At 44.7% G+C, this 21,673-nt stretch overlaps 1 protein-coding gene across 2 annotated transcripts in view; it reads right to left on the bottom strand.

The window, feature by feature from the left end:
• The window catches only part of SLC9A3 (solute carrier family 9 member A3), a 106,345-nt gene that overhangs the window by 13,312 nt on the left and 71,360 nt on the right, over positions 1-21,673 (bottom strand). For both annotated transcript variants that reach the window (XM_077298740.1, XM_077298741.1), the window contains exons 5-13: positions 21,172-21,349; positions 19,841-20,061; positions 14,119-14,321; positions 12,673-12,762; positions 10,570-10,640; positions 8,749-8,878; positions 7,546-7,661; positions 1,468-1,597; positions 958-1,131 (exon numbers count right to left, since the gene is read on the bottom strand). In XM_077298740.1, the coding sequence (XP_077154855.1) occupies positions 958-1,131; positions 1,468-1,597; positions 7,546-7,661; positions 8,749-8,878; positions 10,570-10,640; positions 12,673-12,762; positions 14,119-14,321; positions 19,841-20,061; positions 21,172-21,349 (1,313 nt within the window). The remainder of the gene's footprint in view (positions 1-957; positions 1,132-1,467; positions 1,598-7,545; positions 7,662-8,748; positions 8,879-10,569; positions 10,641-12,672; positions 12,763-14,118; positions 14,322-19,840; positions 20,062-21,171; positions 21,350-21,673) is intronic.

The following is a 21,673-nucleotide window of genomic DNA, read 5'->3' on the forward strand; positions in this document are numbered from 1 at the left end:
AAGGGATAATTTTTGGACAGTTTGTTAAAGAACTATTGATTCTACACTCAACGAACATCAAACCTATTGCTAATTCACAGACAGGGATAATTTTTGGACCACCACATGCCAAAAAGCTACAGCTTCTTCCATGTTCACCAGCTGTGTATCTATTATTTCAGGATTCACCTGATTTCCACAATTTGTTCCACTGACTTTTACAGTAACATAAGAGTTTCCGCATTAATATATATATGATTTTAAGAACCCCTTTATCCATAACCCCTTTTTGTTCCCTTTTTTTCCCTTTTTCTTCCCTTGTCTTTCTTTCCCTCTCTTTCTTATCCAATGTGTTTCTTCTACACAATATACGTGATACTTCCTTTCTTGAATACCTTGTTGGCGTTCGCCATATGGTTATAGTTATTGTCTACCATGGTATGTTTGACTTACTGTTAAAAGTGGTATTCTCATTTTGAATACTAGATATTTTCTATGATTCTATATATTATCATTTTTCATATAATATATATTTTTTTGTTTATAAAATGTTTAATAAAATAGATTATAAAGCTTTGTATCTGCCTCCAAAATTGGATAATTTTTGGACAATTTTTACATTTTAAATAGTCTGCTGGTGCAGCGTGGTATTAAGCAGGTTTTTGGCTACCATGAAATGCCAGCCATATACCCATATTTTGAGGTCACTTTGACATTACTAAGACTTTGTGTTACAGTTGTGTTACACACATCTTTTCAGGGCAATTGGAGGATTATGCAGTACTAATGCAGTGAATCAAATTTTGGAGAAAAATTTGACGACATTTTCAAATTTCCAATTTCAAAATATTTGCTCATCTCTAACAATCATTAAAGCTGGAATGTATCAGGCTGTAGATAGGGAGGAAAGCACTTGGGGAGAAAGGAGGGCTGTGGATCAGTGTAGAGAGGAGCGATCCTGTACTCAGCTCTACTTACCCTCTGTCCACGATCTCTTTTGTAGTTCTTATTTATATGTTTTGTTTGCTTGCGACCAAATTTCGTTGTCTTGAAGGATTCCAGACGCTTCTTCATTGTTCTCTGGAATATCTCCTTTGATTGGGCCTCGTCGTCATCTATTGTGACTTCATGACGGCTGTAGAGGTGCTTTTGCTGCCAAATACATAAGTATACATATATATCATACACACATGTGCACCTGTAAGGATGCGTCACGTAAAAGTTTTACTCTTTTCTGGACATTTTAAAGTAGATAAAGAAAATTATTGAGACAAGCAAAGTTAGAAAGATAAAGGTGCTAGAACTAAAACTTTTCGTTAAAAAAATCACTATGCTCTTAAAGGGGTTTTCCATCTAGTAAGGTGACTTTACAACCTGTCTCTAGAATATGGCATCACTGGGTACCTAAAACAAGGCTGCGAATGAAGTCCCCATAAGCCAAGCCGACGGTCACAACAAGGAGAAGCTTTGTGCTTCTCGTCCCCGTACCTGTTTCCTTGGTTTGTACAGATACTGCTGCAGAGTATGATGGCTCATCATGTCTTCCAGATCTCTGACGCTTTTCCGCCGTTGCTCCAGAGCCTGCATGTCCAGGCAGACGGCGCTAACGTTCTCTCTTCTGAAACACAAAAAAGAAGCCCTCGTAATCTTTCCCCAAACACCCGACCCCCGTCATGTTCATTTAAAAGCGACGCATTGCAGAACTTTTTATTTTGGGGGGGGGGGTTTGTTTTTGCAGGACAGGTTTTATTTTTATGTTTAACCATTTGGGTATAGATCAAAATATATGATTGACCCTTATTATTTTGGGGGAAAAAGTCATTCCACTCTTGTTTTGTGCATTCCTTTCCGGTTTTTCAGAATGTGCTCTTATTTTTTAACTTTTTTTTTTTTTTTAATTCGTTTATTAACAACAAAATAAGTTGAGTTACAAACAATATACATTGAGCACGTTGAACATGGCTTATAGTACATATCAAGTGTACAGTGTTAAACATGAAATAAAAGGTACTTTCTACTCTCGACCAGCGTTATGTTGTATTTGTTAGCCATCTGTAACATATGTATTACATAGGTAAGAAAAGAGAAAACCTGTAAAACTAAAACTCTCAAATTAAGACTGCTTCTACTCTAATTACTAACTAATTCGCCACATATCCTTGTGCCCATCCCCCCACGCTTATATTTTAATTTTCTCATAAATCCACAACAAAATTCACAGAATTTGGGGTCATGAAGCTTAAGGCTATGTGCACACGTTCAGGATTTCTTGCAGAAATTTCCTGAGAAAAAAACGGAAATTTTCTGCAAGAAATCTGCATGCGTTTTTTGCGCGTTTTTGGTGCGGTTTTTTTTGCTGATTTTTCCGGACATTTCCCAATGCATTATATAGTGGGAAATCGGCAAAAAATCAGCAAAATTAATGAACATGCTGCGTTTTTTTACCGCGATCATGTGCACAAAAATTGCGGAATGCATTCTAAATGATGGGATGCATGTGCAGCGCCCCAGAGTCCTGGTCGTTGCAGTGCTGTGGCTTCGCCGCTAAGGGGAGCCATGGTACGTTCGATGGCACTGAAGGAGTTCCTCCAATCAGGTATCACAGACACCAATATGTTTCACAGCTGGGCCTCCGGGGGGAGCTAAGGGTGCTATTCATTAGGCCACTCCCCACCATAGTGGGTAAACTGGGGGTCAGGCAGGAAGTTAGAGAGAACGCTGACGGGATTGAACGGAGCAACACCCTGTGGCAGAGGGTGTTGTGAAGGGAGAGACTGTAGGGTCTCTGCCAGGGGTGGGATCCTGGCAGAGGCTTGGCATTGAAAGAACGTAACGGGTCCGCGCAGGCTCCTGGAAGCGGCGGGACTCAAGAAAGGACTAGAAGCGAGATAGATTGTGCTGAGTGAGAAACGAGATCAAGCAGAAGGAGAATACCAGCAGGGGTTGTGCTGAAAGAGGCAGCACCTTGCTGAGGCGCAATACCGGTGGCCGGAATGCCGAGGGAGTGGATTAGAATACAGCTTTAAGCCATACTCCAAACAGCGGCAGGACAGTCGGTCTCAGGCGGGCTGTCTACCACATATCACCTATGAAGTCTTGGGGGGCAATTGCGGGAGAGGGGCGTCTCTAGGGTCCCGGAAGAACTCCAGGCCTACCTGACAAACGGGTGCCATTCCAACCTGAATACAGGGAAGGGGTGGATTACAGAGGAACATCAAATCGAGTTGTGAGGGAACTTAAGAAACAGACACAACCGTTGTGGGGTCACTTTCCGTGAGCACAGCAGGGAAGGACTACAACACATAGCGCTAAGAAGGAAGGCACAGATTTCCACCTGAGAGGAGAACTCTGGAGGTGCCATTGGACCGGCCGGACTTGCGTAGCCTGGTGAACCGTATTCTGGACTGAGGACTCAGAGATCTCCAGTAAAGAGGTAAAGAGACTGCAACCTGGTGTCCTCATTATTTACCGCGACTTACACCCCACAACCGCACCGCTACATCGCTACCATTACTACCACCTATTACACCGGACGTCCCCCACTGACGGACAGGGCCACGGACCGGGTCTAGCCACCGTGACAACCCCGAGACTGAGACCCAGAGGCCCGGCTCCGGGTACCCCTCGGCCCTGCGGCGGTGTGGGGGCGCTCCAACTTGGCGTCACGAACAGGATCTACTTAAGCCTGAAGAATCAGGTCATGTGTGCCTAGAGACTGTGATTTGTTGTGCTTGGACTGTACTTTATTGTAAGACTGTGCTGCGCCATTAGCCGCCAAAAGTTCCCGCCAAAAGGCGCCGCCATTGCTACACCCAAGGAGAAGGAGGGCGTGTTATGGGCGGAGACTCCCAGTGTGGCGCGATAAATGGCTACCGCCCCCTGCACTTCTGGCTGCAGAGGAATGACCTGCCCCAAAGCAGAAGAGAAACACCCCTTGATATGCAACGGCGAGAGGCTGGTGACGGAGAAGCCCGACCTCAGAGAAATGGCGGAGTTAGGTGCATGCACTGCCAGCGACTATCAGGCAGCGATGATGAACGGCGAGTGCCTGAGCGAGGAAGAAGTGGTTCCGGCCTGTCCTTCTTCACCGGAGACGGACCGGAAGCCTGCGGATCCGATAGCAGAGCTATGTCCACCAATCCCGACCTTGGAGTTAGAGGAGGAGGAACCACTGCAAGCGGAGCGGAATCCGAGCATCCTATTGGCGGGGCCCCGGTCCGGGCTGCAGCCGATTCCAGCGTCCTTGTTAACGGACCGGAGCGACACCGATGGAACCACATTAGGCGCAGGTATGGCCGACGCCCCTGCTCCCCTTCACGAGCCCGCTTCCATGGCCCACCTCCATCGCAGTAGGGAGCGACTTATCTCGGCAGGGCTGATGGTGCTATCCCCCGACGACCTGGGGAGGATGGTGCCACCGCTGTCGACTGGAGTGGGGGAGCCTGTAGATGTGAGCTTAGATGGAGTGGTTCTTCGGTGGGATACCCCTTGGTTTAGAGCAGATGGATCCCGGGAGAACGGGTCCACTCTTGCGGTGCTTACATGGGAACAATATAGACAGTGCTTGATTCTGCAGTGGAAAGGACGGAGAGGAGCTGAGTCGATGGGCCCACCGAAAGCACAACAACCCCCCCTGGCATGGGATGACAGAGACGCGGTAAGGCGAGGCACTGTGTTGGCCTACCATGTAAAAAGGGGGTGGGGCCTCATACACGAGCCGGGACTGGATACTGATGTTTTCGTTGCGCATTGTAACGTGAGGGCTCCTTGTTGTGGCCGAAGCAGAGAACCGTTACAAAAGGGGGATCCAGTGACCTACAGCCGCCACTTGAACCCGCTGGGGTGGTATGCACGGAATGTTCGGCGGTGTATGTCTGGGCCTGCGGCACCTGCAGCCCCAGACCTGGTCCCGGGAGCGCCTGAACTTGTCACCATCGCAACGGTACGCCTAGTGGCAGCCCCGGAGTTGGCTAGTCGAGTCCATCTGCATGTTCGAACTGAGGACACTGGTGCTGCAGTGGCCGGGGGCCGGGAGCCCCAGCCACCGGAAGAAGAATAAACCTCGATACCATGAAAATGTAAATAGTTTTCCTTTAACTGTTCCTGTTGCTGCTAAACCCGCCCAGGGTTAATGGATCCCTCTGTTGACCCGGGATCCCCCTTTGTTTGTTTTCCTTTTTCTGAAGTTTTTGCACAAAGTTATACAAACTGCAGAAATCATGGACTGTGCATGATTCGAACTTCCTTTGTAAATAGTTTGCACCTTCTTAAAGGTGCTCCCTACTGGTTTTAGCCAAAGACACTTTGCGAAGATATTTGCCCTATTGGTTTGAGACAAAGACACTTTGTGAAGATACCTTTCCTACCGGTTCTAGTTAAAGACACTTTGCGAAGATACCATACCGGAACCTTTGCATGGACTGGTAGGCTGAGAGAACGAGCTACCTCAGAGAGACTTGGTCCCCTCTTAAAGGGGATGTGAGAAACTGAACTTGAGAGAGATACTATTGCAGAACAGTAATGCCATAATGATGCCTTGAAAAGAAATGTAATTGTTTTACATGCTAAGTTAAATGTGTTCAATTTGTTTGAAATGTGAAATCTGAATAATGTTTTGCAGAAAGAAAAGATGCAGAGAGCCCGTAGGGGTAGATATAGAGATCTGCATAGTTGAAAGTAAAAGAAGTAATGATGAAGGTGAGGATAGAAGGTAAACCCTGCGTCCCCATAGAAAGTTACTTTGTTGCTAAGGACAGAAAGCGAACCCGTAGGGGTTAGAGAGTGAGTCCTTAAAGGAGCCGAGTAGAGCTGGCTCAGAGTTCTTTAAATGAAAGGAATGTTATGTCTATACTATGTATAGTAGCGAAAGGCAGTAGGCCCTGGCTGAACGGGGCGGTCCTGTAAAAGAAAGGAGAGGCAGTAGGTCTGGTGCCATAGGGACAGGCGGTCCTGCAGGTTCAAAGTAGGAGAATGTGAAGTTACCTTACCCTGTAATGTGATTATAGGAAGGCCTTTGGTAAACTAAGAGTGTATGTTTCTTAAAGGCAATGTTAATTTATTGTTCCAGTATTTGCACTAAGTAGAATACCCGGTTGGGTAACAGGAGTTATGTATAGCCTGTAATTTATAAAGTTGACTATGTTTGTAACGTTAAAAGTGTCCTCACCTCCCATAAAGGGAAGCCTGTTCAAGTATGCTTATTGTTTTGCACTCAACAAAATTGTATGTCTTTTTGCTAATCTGTATTGTTGTTTTTCTTCCCAGTCCCGGAGTACTGTGTTTAACCAGGGGGGAGTGCAGCGCCCCAGAGTCCTGGTCGTTGCAGTGCTGTGGCTTCGCCGCTAAGGGGAGCCATGGTACGTTCGATGGCACCGAAGGAGTTCCTCCAATCAGGTATCACAGACACCAATATGTTTCACAGCTGGGCCTCCGGGGGGAGCTAAGGGTGCTATTCATTAGGCCACTCCCCACCATAGTGGGTAAACTGGGGGTCAGGCAGGAAGTTAGAGAGAACGCTGACGGGATTGAACGGAGCAACACCCTGTGGCAGGGGGTGTTGTGAAGGGAGAGACTGTAGGGTCTCTGCCAGGGGTGGGATCCTGGCAGAGGCTTGGCATTGAAAGAACGTAACGGGTCCGCGCAGGCTCCTGGAAGCGGCGGGACTCAAGGAAAGGACTAGAAGCGAGACAGATTGTGCTGAGTGAGAAACGAGATCAAGCAGAAGGAGAATACCAGCAGGGGTTGTGCTGAAAGAGGCAGCACCTTGCTGAGGCGCAATACCGGTGGCCGGAACGCCGAGGGAGTGGATTAGAATACAGCTTTAAGCCATACTCCAAACAGCGGCAGGACAGTCGGTCTCAGGCGGGCTGTCTACCACATATCACCTATGAAGTCTTGGGGGGCAATTGCGGGAGAGGGGCGTCTCTAGGGTCCCGGAAGAACTCCAGGCCTACCTGACAAACGGGTGCCATTCCAACCTGAATACAGGGAAGGGGTGGATTACAGAGGAACATCAAATCGAGTTGTGAGGGAACTTAAGAAACAGACACAACCGTTGTGGGGTCACTTTCCGTGAGCACAGCAGGGAAGGACTACAACACATAGCGCTAAGAAGGAAGGCACAGATTTCCACCTGAGAGGAGAACTCTGGAGGTGCCATTGGACCGGCCGGACTTGCGTAGCCTGGTGAACCGTATTCTGGACTGAGGACTCAGAGATCTCCAGTAAAGAGGTAAAGAGACTGCAACCTGGTGTCCTCATTATTTACCGCGACTTACACCCCACAACCGCACCGCTCCATCGCTACCATTACTACCACCTATTACACCGGACGTCCCCCACTGACGGACAGGGCCACGGACCGGGTCTAGCCACCGTGACAACCCCGAGACTGAGACCCAGAGGCCCGGCTCCGGGTACCCCTCGGCCCTGCGGCGGTGTGGGGGCGCTCCACATGTGTATGCAGTTTTTATAGCGTTTTTATAGCGAAAAAACGCAAAAAAAAAACCTAAAAATCTGCAACATGTGCCCACAGCCTAAAAGTGGAAAATCAAGGAGGCAACTTACAAGAAGAAGGAAACGGAGGGTTCGGACACAGAGGGACGAGGGCTGCTAAAATCAACATTCGCCATGTTCTCCATGCTCGGTGAGCGGATAAAAGCCAATGAGCCTCTTCGTTCTCCCTGCGGAATAAAATCAGGATTAAACCCTTATTTTTTTTTTTACTTAAAGCACTATCCCCCCCCCAAATAAAATCAAGTTGTTATAGTCATAGCATAAGGAATTATTTGATGATCGCTGGGGGTCTCGAGATCTAAGGCTCTGAAACCCTGAGAATTTGGCTCCGCGGCTCTGTCCTGAATGGAGCAGAAGGGCACCTGCTCCACCTCCGATCTATTCATTATCTATGGGACTGCGGGAAATACTCGCGCGCTGTACTCAGCAGACCCATAGATGATGAATGGAGCAGACGCTGAGCATGCGCACCCCCACTCCAATCAGGACAGGGCTGCAGAGCCCCATTCTCCGGCTCCCAGAGCCTCAATATCATGCCATTATAGGGGACGACTGCTCTTCTTCCCCTTCACAAAATAAAGGGGTGTCAATTTGTGCCATAGCGGGATTAAATAATAGCGTAAAAATATAATTCAATAAAAAAAATTCTAAAACTTTGAATTAACCCTTTAATCTCAGTTCAGAAATAAAATAAAGGGATATTATAAAAATAAGCATAGTTGGTATTGCCATGTTTGTAAAAGTCCAACTTATAAAAATATAAAACAGCCGTAAAGAGAAAAAAAATCGTAAGGACAAAATTGCTGTTTTTTGATGCAAAGCGTTCAAGGCCCCAAAATGGTCGCTCGTCACCCCCCAAAAATATAAATATATATATATATATTCATGTGGCTAAAGAATTCTGAACTTTGAAAACCATTTTTTCCCTATTTTTCGAGATCCATAACTTTTTTTATTTTGATGGAGGTGTGTAAGAACTTGTTTTTTGGGTGACGAGTATAGAATTTTGGGACCTTGAACACTTTCTATTGAGGCTATCAAAAATATATATATACATTAATCTATACAAGTTTGCTATCGCCGGCTGTGAGTGGAGAGATGATGGTGCACCCGCAGGATGCGTCACACCAAACAGACGGTATCATGCGCAATGGGGAATCCAAGGACCTGATTTTCTGAGATTTTGCTGTGGGTAGTCAGGTTCTTGATCAGAAAAGAAGCCAAAAACGGCAGTGATGGCGAGCGGTCCTGTACCTCGGCCACGTAACTTATAGCATCCTTGATGTTCAGCTCATGGAAGACGTTGAGGATTCGGTCCTGGGTTTTTTGGGCTGATTTTCTCATAAATATTTTGCTCATAAATTTTGCATCAAACTTTGCAATCCTAGAAGAAAGCAGATGACAAGGAGTTAGAGGTCGCTGATCGTTTACTGCGCGGGTATCATACATTCATAGGGATAAAGATCCGGTGTAATTTATTCTGCATCCTATAGAAATGCCAGAAATATCTCATAGATGAATATCCCTTTACGCCATGTTCTGACTTGTAAAAACGCTGCTTTTTCCCCACTGCGTTTTTTTCTGCACCAAAACGCGTCACCTGCTCTGGTTATTGTGGATTTTTTGCTGCATTTTTGGTTCAGATTTGAAGCCGCATTTTTCCATACAGCTGGAATTCTGCACTGATAACCGCAATTGTTTTCGCATGCCCATAGAAGTCTGTAGGGAAAATCACGCACCAAAAACTCCGCGTCTCATCAGCGCCTGTGACTGGAGGTTGGGCAGAAGTTTATGAACGGTAAAAGACAGCGGCAAAAATGCAGCATTTACGCAGCGTGGGAACACGGCCTTCGAGGGGCGCTCTTCATTACACTAATTCTTTGTTTTCCGCTTTTTTTATTTCTTTATTGTTTGGGATACATAAGAAGTAATTTTTTTGGCTGCAATTAATTTTTTTTTTAATAGTATTGTTATATTAACTTTATTCCGTTATTTAATCTGTGGGTTTTTGCCATTATAACACTACCAAACTGATATCATTTTCTTTTTTTTTTTACTCTTTATGACTTTCCTAAACTTCTTCATTAACCCCTTCACGACTTTTGACATACACGTATGACAAAAGTCATGTCCCTGACTTCAATGCAAGCTCACACGCTGAGCCTGCATCTTTCCCCACACATGATGGTTGATTTAATCAGCCATCATGTGCCTTTATCAGCAGAGCTCCGTCCACGGCTGTTAACCTGTTAAATGGTATCAGTAAAAACATCAGCTCGGGGTGCAAAAAATAAGCCCCCACCCAGCCCCAGATCCGGAAAATAACAATATTACGGGCCTTGGAAAATGGTGGCAAAAGCAAAATATTTTTTATTTTCAAATTTCCGTGGTTTTTTTTCGCCATTAATTAAAAAAAAAAAAAAAAACTATGCATGCTTGGTATCTGCGTACTCGTACTGACCTGGGGAATCATATTACCAGGTTAGTTTTACCATATAGTGAACCTGGTGAATAAAAAAATTACAAAACTTTTGTGGAATTGCACTTTTTTTTTTTGCAATTTCAACGCACTTGGAATTTTTTCCCGCTTTCCAATGCATCAGATTATAAAATGAATGATGTCATTTAAAAAATTCAACTAATCTTGCAAAAAAAAAAACAAGCCCTCGGATGGCTATGGGGATGGAAAAATTAAAAAAGTTATTGCTGTTGGAAAAAGGGGAGGAAAAAAAACAAATTTAAAAAAAAAACAAGGAAAATTGCCCCAGGGGTGGAAGGGGTTAAATGACAAACTTCTCCAAAAACAGGAGGAACAGTTCCTGAATTTCTCTGCCTAAAAAAATTTGCCGCAAATTTGTTTCACTGGGTACGAAGTGTATAGCTGCAGCACCATAAATGTACAGCAGGTGGCGCCAAAGTGGTAACATTGTGTCAATCAATATCCATTACTGGGAATGAAGAACAGTCTCCAGCTGCTGAGAAACTACAACTCCCAGCATGCCTTGACAGATGATTGCTGATCCCTCTAGGCAAACAATATTAATAGATTAGAAATATTGTGGATATTTTTCTTACTTATCTCTCATGTAATTGTGTCCAATCTGCCCAGAAACGTCTTCGATGGCCGAGCAAATGTGATCGAATGCCTTCCGGAAACACAGAAAATCACTTTTTATTGCATTTTTTAGAAAACGATTTGATCTATCAGAGATATGTCAGAAATTTTGATCAGTGGGGATGAGGATGCGTTCACGCTGAGCCTTTATGCTAAGTTTTTGGAGCAGAAACTCTCCAAAATCCACGGAGAGTTAAGAAACCACACGCTATGATTGAAGAGTTTCTGCTCTGAAATCTCGGAGTGCACGCACCGCACCCTTTGGCTTTGTTCACAGTTTTTTTCAAGAGTGGGTTTTTTTTAGCTGAAACTCTCCAAAATCCTCCTCAAAAACGGCATAAAATGACTTCCTTCATTTCTAGGACAAACCTATGACGCGCTTTTTGAAGCTTTTTTTTCCTAAAAAGGTTTTGGGAATAATCCTCGTGGATAAAAAGAAAGTGCAGTCACTTCTATGAAGTGGATCCTGAAGGAAACCTCTCCAAACTGAGCAGCGCCCAATCAAAAGGCTGCAAAAACTAAGCCAAAAACTCAGCCAAAAACTCCCCCCAAGACGGAGCGTTCCCTGAGGCAGGTTCTGCTTGAAATCTTGTAGTTTCTGATCTCTTTTGTGAACCTGTACGGATGGATTCTTTTTGTTTTGGCGAAATTGGACAGTTCCATCCTCATTTGCATACATTTTCCCATGGAGCATTGCTTGTACACAAGTGGCCATGTACCCGCTAGGCAGGAGCGTACCACCCATAGCGGCAGCGCAGGCTCGGGGACCCTCATACTGACTGGGGGGAATTGTAGGGACCTCCATACAGAGGGGAGGCTGACACTGAAGACCCTCATACTGAGTGGGGTCCTCATACTGAGTGGGGTCCTCATACTGAGTGGGGTCCTCATACTGAGTGGGGGTCCTTATGCTTAGTGGGTTGCTGGCATTGGCGGCCCTCATACTCCGTGGGGGTCCTCATACTGAGTGGGGGTCCTCATGCTTAGTGGGTTGCTGGCATTGGGGACCCTCACATTGAGTGGGGGTCCTCATACTGAGTGGGGGTCCTCATGCTTAGTGGGTTGCTGGCATTGGTGGCCCTCATACTGAGTGGGGGTCCTCATACTGAGTGGGGGTCCTCATGCTTAGTGGGTTGCTGGCATTGGGGACCCTCATACTGAGAGGGGGTCCTCATACTGAGAGGTGGTCCTCATGCTTAGTGGGTTGCTGGCACTGGGGACCCTCATACTGAGTGGGGGGCTGTTGTACCATCATAATGAGGGGCCATCATATTATGTAGGGGGCTGTGAGGACCATGATACTGTGTGTAATGGGGGTGCTGTGAGGTATCATACTGAGGGGGTAATCATATGGAGTGTGGGTTATGGGGACCCTCATACTGAGGGGGCTGGCATTGGGGGCCATCATACTAAGTGGTGGGCTGTGGGGCCCCTCACACTGACTGATGGCTGTAGGGGCGTCATACTGGCAGGTGTTGGAGCATTTTTGGGAGCATCATACTCTGTAATGTCCATGAAGAGGAATGGTGGGTGAGGACACTGAGGGGCTTCAGTAGGGGCATCATTACTGTGTTCTGTGTCCTTCTCCCTGTTTATAAAAGCGAAGGGGACAATCACAAGTTTAGCTATGGGGCCCCATGGATTTTATGTTCTCATTTATGAGAAGGTTGAATAATATTTTTTTTTTGCAGTCCTCCTTGCTATAGATGATCCTCTCCTGAGATCCAGACTCGGTCACAAACTGGGAAACATTAATGATAGCCGCCCCCGCAGCCGCCCTGTCCTGGGAACAGGGATTCATTCATGTCTATGAGAACTCCAATAATTGTGAAGTAACGCCGGTCAGGACACGGCGCCGGTCCAGAATCTGATTATGGGTGCTGATTATTTTGTCTGGGACTCTTTAGGAGTTCAGAAGGCTCGTCCAGCAGTCGACCTCCCCTTTAACAATAAAGGATACTTAGGGCTTTTCCAATACTGTGGTTCACTTGTGGCTCCTCAGGAAATCATCCTGCAAGCTCAGCAAAAAATAAAAAATAAAAATTGCCAAAAAAATCCCTTACCCTTCCGTGCAATTTTTCGTTCAGCTTCCGTTCGTGATGCTCGCTCCTCTTCACTTTTAGCCACTGAACCAGCGGTTTAATCGTTAATCCCTGTGTGATAAAGAGACCATTATATTAAGGTTTCTCATATTGAGGGCTACAAAACATGCAAAAATGAAGGGCGACAATCCAAACAAAAGGCGGGAAAATTGAGAAAATGACAAAAATGCTCAGGGCCCGGGTCCTTCTCACATTTGCACCTACTTGTGTTTATTTTTTCCTGTTTTTTTTTTTTTGCTTTGCTTTGGTTTCGAGTCTTTTACGTTTTGCCTATTTTGAAGTCTATTTTCTCCTTTATGTTTTTTTCTTAATTCGCCATTGTTCGAGTGGTTTTTACAATCCAAATGTTTGTGGCCGATTCGTTTTTTGCAACTTTTTAAAAAGTTTTGTAAAATGTTTTGCGTAAGTGCAAATCATGAATCGAGACCAGAAAAATATGTATCAATATAATATTATTAGGAGAAGTGACCTGAGGCTGGATTTGTCCATGTGTTAGGGTATGTTTCCACTGTCAGGATGGCCGGCGGTATCGCCGCAGCGGCGAAGCCGCTCGGCGCTAAGCCCCGCCCCTTTCTGGGACGCGATCATGCCGGATGTGTTAACTTTTCACATCCGGGATGATCGCTCTCTCCCATAGCGCCCTGTGATATGCCTTGCGGGGACGCTGCGTCCCCGCAAGGTGTACAGACATGCTGCGATCTGAAAAGACGCGCAGCATGTCCGTAGTCGCAGGGCCGCCGCGTGCGTGTTTCCACGCATAGTGGAGACGGGATTTCATCAAATCCCCTCCACTATGCTGGAACATCTGGACGCTGCTTGTTTGACGCTGCAGCTCTGCGCAGCGTCAAACAAGCAGCGTTTCCTTACCGTGGAAACATACCCTTAATGTAGCGTAAAATATGTTCCACAAGTCTGTGGCCAAAATTTTCAAGGTAAAAAAAAAGAGCTTCATTGATCCATTAAAAAGATACAAAAAACGCACAGGTTCAAAAAGAGGACATCCTGCCGAAAAATCCTACGCGCTTCGAATCATACATATTTCTAGGATTTTTTGTTGCAGGATGTCCTGTTTTTAACTTTGTCTGTTTTTTCAATTTTTTTTAAATGGATCATTAAAGCTTTTTTTTTACATTAAAAATTTGGAGATTGAGTGTTGTACCGTTTTGTTCCCATGATTTTACACGATTCATTGAAAAAGGTGAAATCGGCAGGAAAAGTCCTCTCCATAGTTTGATATGATGCAGACATCATGGATCAATATCAGATTCCGGGTGAATCGTGGGGATAAGATTTGATAACTTCTCATCCACTTTGCAGGCATTTCTGCGCCTGGAAATCAGCCTCGTCTCAGCCGTGTTCTATTCGTACGGGGAAACAACTCAATTGTCGCCCAGAAATCTTACGCACCTGAAATATGACTGTGAAATATACGACTACGATGGTTGTGCTGACAAACAAGTTCTTCTCTTTCACTTTATTAGCATCTAGTAGAGCAACCAAAGCGAAGGCGACGGCACCTCTCAATCCTCCATACGACATCACCACCTGATCTATGATTTCCAGTTGCACCATCCTGTAGCGGTTCAGAATCCACGTTTGCACGACCACACCTGAGAACGGAAGAAAGGTGAGATAATTCTGTATATATAGGGGCTGGAAGACAAGGGGCAGCCAGGACACGTCCACTTTTAGCCAAAAATTCCCTTTAGGGATCCTGAACCTCCAGTCATTTGTTGTAGAAGAGCTTAATGCAAATTGTAGAACTGGGGGTCTTCCTTAGGCCCCCTGATTGTAATGATAATCCATCTACATCCCGCGGCTTGTTAACGAACCACTCTTCTCTCGGTATCGGTATACACTGGTTGTGACCTGGCTACCTGACTATTCCTGCCAGTTAGCTCAACCGGCCATCAGATAATCCAAGGACTCAACCAAAGTTCACTGTATCAAACAAATTCCTGCATAGGGGGTAAAGGGTGGAGAACAGGGCCTCCCTGGGATCTGAGAGCTAGAGTAGCCAGTCAAGCTGGCCAGCAGCTACTCCATGGACTCAACCCAGGTTCACTTTATAAGTCCAAATCCATGTACAGAAGTTTAAGGGTGAATGCAAGGGCTCCCCTGGGATCTGATAGAGTAGCCAGTCAAATTGGCCAGCAGCTACTCCGTGGACTCAACCCAGGCTCACGGGTATAAGTCCAAATCCATGTACAGAAGTTTAAGGGTGAAGGCCAATGCTCCCATCACGCTGCAGCACTGCAGGTAAATGCAAACTCCACTAGAAGGCAGCAGAGTGGAGATAGCAAGCGGAACTCCAGCTCAGAGCAGACCAGCAGAACTGCAGCGAGACTACCACCAGGTGGCAGCAGAATAGTTAGACAAGCCAGGTTGATACCAGAGAGTAGCGTAGGACCAAGGGGAATCCTAAAGACAGAGTCAGAGGAGCGCCAAAAGGTCAGTAACAATTCATAGCAGAAGAACCAGAAGGAAGAGGCAGAATCAGGTCAGAGCCAAAGCAGAGTCAAGTACTGGGGATCCAAACACACAGGGACACACAGAGCCAGGGTGGGAGGAGAGGGATGAACAGACATTGGCACAAACAGCTAAATGCAGCAGGACAAATCGAGGTTTCACCAGAGCCAGCTACACACGCCGTAGGCAGGAAATATAACTGGCACTGCCTGCAGGATGCAGCACAGAGAAATAGCAGACCCGACACCGGAACGAGGCACAAAAAGTTAACCCTTGACATGAGCAGACTGGGAAAGGACAAGACCCAAAACCCGGTCTGGATCATGACAGCTCCCCTGTGATATGATAGTTAAAGTAACCAGCTCAACCACCCAACAGCTGCTCCATGGACTCAACCAGGTTCACTATATAAGTCCACATCCCTGTACAGGAGTTAAAGGGTGAAGGCTAAGGCTCCCCTGGGACCTGATAGAGTAGCCAACTCCACCGGCCAGCAGCTACTCCATGGACAAAACCCAGGTTCACTGCATATATCCAAATTCCTGTACAGGAGTTAAATGGTGAAGAGTAGACCAGGGATTCCCTGGGATCTGATATTTAGAGTACCCAGCCAGCAGATACTCCATGGACCGAATCCAGGTCCACTATATAAATCCAAATGCCTGTACAGGAGTTAGAGGGTGAAGGCCAGGGCTCTCCTGGAACCTGATAGATTAGCCATCTCAATCAGCCAGTAGCTACTCCATGGACTCAACCCAATATCACAGTATAAGTCTAAATCCCTGTACAGGGGTTAAAGCGAAAAGACTAGGACTCCCCTGGGATCTAATAGAGTAGCAAGCTCAACTGACTAGCAGCTACTCTATGGACAAAACCCACATTCACTGTGTACTTGCAAATCCCTGAAAGGGATTAAAGGGAGAAGGCCAGGGCTAGCTTAACCAGCCAGCAGCTACTCCAAGGACTGAACCCAGGTATACTGTATACATACAAATCCATGAAAGGGGTTAAAGAGAGAAGGCCAGGGCTCCTCTGGGATCTAATAGAGTAGAGAGCTCAACCAGCCAGCAGCTACTCCATGGACTCAACCCAGGTTCTCTGTATATGTCCAAATCACTATACAGGTGTTAAAGGGAGAAGGCCAGGGCTAGCTTAACCAGCCAGCAGCTACTCCAAGGACTGAACCCAGGTATACTGTATACATACAAATCCATGAAAGGGGTTAAAGAGAGAAGGCCAGGGCTCCTCTGGGATCTAATAGAGTAGAGAGCTCAACCAGCCAGCAGCTACTCCATGGACTCAACCCAGGTTCTCTGTTTACGTCCAAATCACTATACAGGTGTTAAAGGGAGAAGGTCAGGGCTAGCACAAAATCCTGTAGCTAGCACAAAACCTATCTACAAAACCCCATTTAAAGCTGCCAGGCAACCACGGAAAGAGTCACTTTACCGATGGGCATCTACAGTAAAATATTGGAGTAACACAACCCAAGGGTCCGCATAGGTATCCATGCAGTAAACTAAGATTGAAGAGCAGCAAAATGGATAAAAGGAGCATTCACAAACACATGTAAAGTAGAGGCCAATAACATATAGACCGTATGACGTAGTTATTCAACTTTAGACTCAAGAAGAAAACTATAACCATGGCCATGACTTTACAAAATACAGGAAAAAGAAATCAATAAAAGTACAATGCTCCGCTAACTGCCATTCATTGTACCATCTCGTGTTGACTCTGTGCAGATATGCGCCGCTCATAATGGAATAACCAGACGCCACATATTTGTGTTGGCAGGACACAATACAGATTGTCGGACCGTCGTCATACTTTGACCTCGGCCTTGTGCAAGGTTGCTCTGGGAGTTCGCAGTAACTTCCACCTTCCTGTAATGTTTCCTAGCGTGGCATCGTAAATGGCTGGCAGCCGGGACAGGGAATTGTTTAGATTTTTCTCCCGCAGGAGCGTAAATTTGGGGAAGAAGATATCAAATCCTTGTGTTCCGGGATTTGCTCTGAAATATCGTGTTGGCGGAGACCAATGACTCAAATTTTCCTGGCACCGCGTGCAGGAGCCGGCGCTACACTAACACTAATTACTATGTGCAAGTTCAATGACCATTAAAGCCATCAGTTACATTAATCTGACAAAAATGCTGTAAATGTGTCATCGGATTATTATTACGTATTATTAAGAGGTCTCCGTCGTTTCAACAAACTTTTCATAAATCAACAGTACAAGTGACTACAGTAGAAGAAACTTTTTAATATATCATATCAGAAAAAAAAAAAGCCTTTTCTCCACTTATGAGTCATTTCCCCCCCACCTACCTTATTCGTATACTGAAATCATCATTCACTCTGAAAAACTGCTAAAATCCATCCTGCTTGCAAAAGGATCAGATTACAGCTGCCTACTGAAGTCTATGGAAATGGTGAGAGTGAGAAAGACATGCACAGAGCTGTACTGTTGCTTTCTAGTGTTTTATGTCACCTCAATGCTGCATTCAAAGCTACACTGCCAACTACTGCTATATAATGTCTTTACTGGTCCTTCTTTCTAGTAAGTGTTTTATATTCTGGATTCACAGAGACAATGCTCACTAATGTTAGAAAACCTCCTCCCTGCTCATGCTTTATAGTAAGTATATTTTCTCATCCCAGTGCTGGATTCACATCTACACGGCTCATTACTGCTGTATATTGTCCTCATATTCTCAGCTTGTTAGCAAGTGTCTTATTTCATCACAGTGCTGAGATATATTGCTCACTACTGATGTATAATGACCTAATTTTTTCATGCTTTCTATTAAGTGTTTTATCTCACCCCTGTGCTGGATTCATAGCTACACTGATCACTTCTGCTATATCATTTCCTCCCTTCTCCTGCTTTCTAGCAAATATTTTATCTCATCCCAGTGCTGGATTCCTATCTTCATTGCTCACAGCTGATCTACAATGTCCCACCTTTTCGTGTTTTCTAATAAAGTGTCTTACCTAACCCCAATGCTGCATTCAAAGGTTCATTGCTAACTACTACTAACTATATAATGTCTTCAGTGGTCTCACTTTCTAGTAAGTGTTTTATGTCACCCAATCCTGCTCACTACTGCTGTATAATGTCATACCTGCTCCTGCAATCTAGTATTTTGTCTCATTCCAGAGCTGGATTCACACCTACACTGCTCACTACTGCTATATAATGCCAACCCCCCTCTTCCTGCCTTCTAGTAAGTGTCTAATGGTGGTTAAAGGAAATCTGTTAGCAGGTTTTTGCTATATCATCTTAGACCACCATGATGAAGGGGAAGAGAGCCTGATTCCACTTACGTGTCACTTACTGGGTTGTGTGTTGCTGTTTCAATACAATCAGTCTTTTATCATCAGGAGATTATCACTACAGGACTTGGTGTCTCTTGCCTTGTAGTCGATTTTTGCCTCACCACTGGTTAGCAGTTCTTTCTCACAATACAATGCATACAGAAAGCTGCCAATCAGTGATGTGGACGGGATTATACACAGCTCAGCATTCTGAGCTCTGCTGGATCTGCAGCAGAGAAAACTGTGACTTTATCATATCTGATACACAAAGTAAACTACGTGATACATTGCTGGAATCAGGGAATTCAGCCATTACATCACGCTGCTGTCAGATGACGTGACAAAAACCTGCTGACAGATTCCCTTTAAAGTGTATAGAATTGTACAGGCCCACCTATTAATTCTGAGCCAATATTGTCTGCTCTGCAGCGCTCAGTTGATCGCTATAGCTGTAAAGCGATAACTGAGCGTTTGCGACCAGCAAAAAGTGACTGCAGACTTGAACTCCAAGCCTGGCAAACTCCAAGCCTGGCAAACCCAGATCAAACCTCCATCCAGATTTTTAACTAAACTCAGACCTCAAAAGAAATCCAAACCCCGGAATAAACCACAAAAATTAACTAAGGTCCCAAAGCACTAAATAACTACAGACAACAGACCAGACCCCCAAATAAATCCAGACACCAGAATAGACCCCACAAATATCTATGACCCCAGGGACACAAGCCTAAAATTAATTAAAAAAAAACACAAAACAAACTTTAGAATCAATTCAGACCCCCAAATGCTGCACATTAACACCTCTAATAAGACCCCACAATTAATTCAGATCTCAGACCCCTAAATAACTTTCCAGAACCCACAGGCCCCAAAACTAAAGCAAACCCCAGAACACACCCTAAAATGACATAAGGCTCCAGAGCTCTAAATAAAATCAGGCTAAAAAATAGACCACCCAATTAATGAAGACCCCAGACACAGTACAAAACATTAACTCTGACCCTAAAATTAAATAAGACCCTCCATATATATATATACAGACCCCAGAACAGATTCTAACTTTAATCTAGATTCTAAATTAGACCCCCAAATTTATTGAGACCCTCAGAAATAATCCAGATCCTAGACCAGACCACCAAATGAATTGAGACCCCTAAATTTTGAGAACATTGAATGTATGCCAATAGTCATTTTGCTATATGTTCAGCAGGATATGCTTCGGCGTCACTTTCCACTGTGCTGTGCTTTACGCGTCACCTTCCATTATAGAAGATCAAATAAAAAGTGTATAAAACAATCCTCTATATAAAAGCATGCAAAAGAAACACAAAACCTCTCACCAATAATCCTATACACAGAAATGAAGAGCACGGTCAGGAGTATGAATGCCGTGTTCCACACCCAGATATGGGGATCCACAGCTGAGATTCCCAAAAACATGAAGACGATCGTTTCAGCCCCACTCGCCAACATTTTCATTGTGTATCTCACTGTAGTTGCAGACTGTTCGGAAATATTTGCCTTTACGTATTTTTGGCAGAATATTCCACAAAATGTGATGCTAGGAAAGTAAAAGTAAATAATTAATTTAAAAAAAAAAAAGGTTCATTTGTCAATCACAAAAACTTGAAAAAAAAACCAAAAAATGCAAAAATAAAAATATAATATTGGATTTTTATTCTATAATTCTTGAAAATTAATGTATGCATTCTAAAATGAAATAATATTAAAAAACACTACACTGATGTCCCATCTTAGCGGGATACCAACTATCCGCAGGAGAGATGTGATAACTTGCTGATAGCTGGGGATCGGGCTGGACCATATACAATGGAGCGGTGGCCACTCATGCGCACCCATGCTTTAGTCATTGGCCATGGGACTGCAGGAGATAGCCACACAAGGACATGGCTATCTCTGCCAGGACCGTAGACATCAAATCAGCGGTGTGCATCCAAGCATGGCCACTGTTCTATCCTAATCGGGCTTTTCACAGTCACATTCTTGAGAACTGTTGGGGTCCCAGCGAACAGACCCCCGCAATCAGTAAGTGATCACCTATCTACCTGCTAAGATTCAACTAACCCTGGTATGGAATCCCACCCTAGTGGGAGATTTCAAAGCCCAATTCTCAGGATCGGGCCCCTAGTGATCAGTACATCACATTTCTTGGCCACAAAAAAGAAATTTAAGAGGGTAGCTAGAGTACTGATTAAACATATTCTACAGTTCTCTATGCGCTTCTATAGTAACAGACTAAAAACCCAGAGATAATACTACCTCTTCGACCCTTCTGGATAACTTGCCAATTTAGCAAGAAGAAAAGGAAGAAAGGAAAGGAGTGTCAGACTACATACAGTTTGTTTGTAGTCTGTTACCATGGAGACATATAGAGCTGTAGGCACAAAGTGGAAATTTTTAAGCAATGGTATTTGCAATGTTGCTTTATTTTTCATTTGCACATGAAGAATTTGAAGGTTAGTAGCCTTTAATAATAGTAGAACCAGAATTTTGATATAGAGCGTGAAAATATTTGTCAACATTGTCATTTTTAAGTTTTTCATCTATGGAAATGTTGCATTTTCTATCATTACAGATATTAAATTGCAGACAATTAGACGTGCATTATGTTTTTGGGACTTTTTTGTTTACTTTAGTGCAGAATACTTACGCCAGAATGGCCGATAAAGAAAGCATCTCGGATGTAAGGTAGGACAGGTAGGAAATAATAAAAATAAATCCCGGCTCAATTATGCTCACATGTTTGGTAAACCGAGTAACCAAGCTAAGGAGGTATGCAAACGCTATGCCAACCAACGTTCCTCCGATGCTCACCACGAAAAAAGACACTGAAAGGAGGGGAAAGAAAACTGTAAGTAATATCCAAATCCATGGGTGGAAAAAGTTGTAACAAATACTTGAGAGGCGCACAAGAACTTCTACTATCGGCTAGGGAAGGGAGTGGCTTCCAGCCTGGGCAATGGTCTCTGGGAAAAGAGTATGCAAATTAGTTCAAAAGAAAGGCAAACCTTTTACTAATAAATCAACTCCCCTTTATACATCATAACAGGGAGGAAAACAAAGCAGCAAGGTGGGCTTTTAGTGGACCTCCCGGTGAAGAATTGGGCAAGTTGTCAGATCCTACTGTTCCCCCCGGGAGATAAGCTGCCACC

The sequence above is a fragment of the Ranitomeya variabilis genome, chromosome 3 (genome assembly GCF_051348905.1).
Source record: "Ranitomeya variabilis isolate aRanVar5 chromosome 3, aRanVar5.hap1, whole genome shotgun sequence".
Lineage (NCBI taxonomy): Eukaryota > Metazoa > Chordata > Amphibia > Anura > Dendrobatidae > Ranitomeya > Ranitomeya variabilis.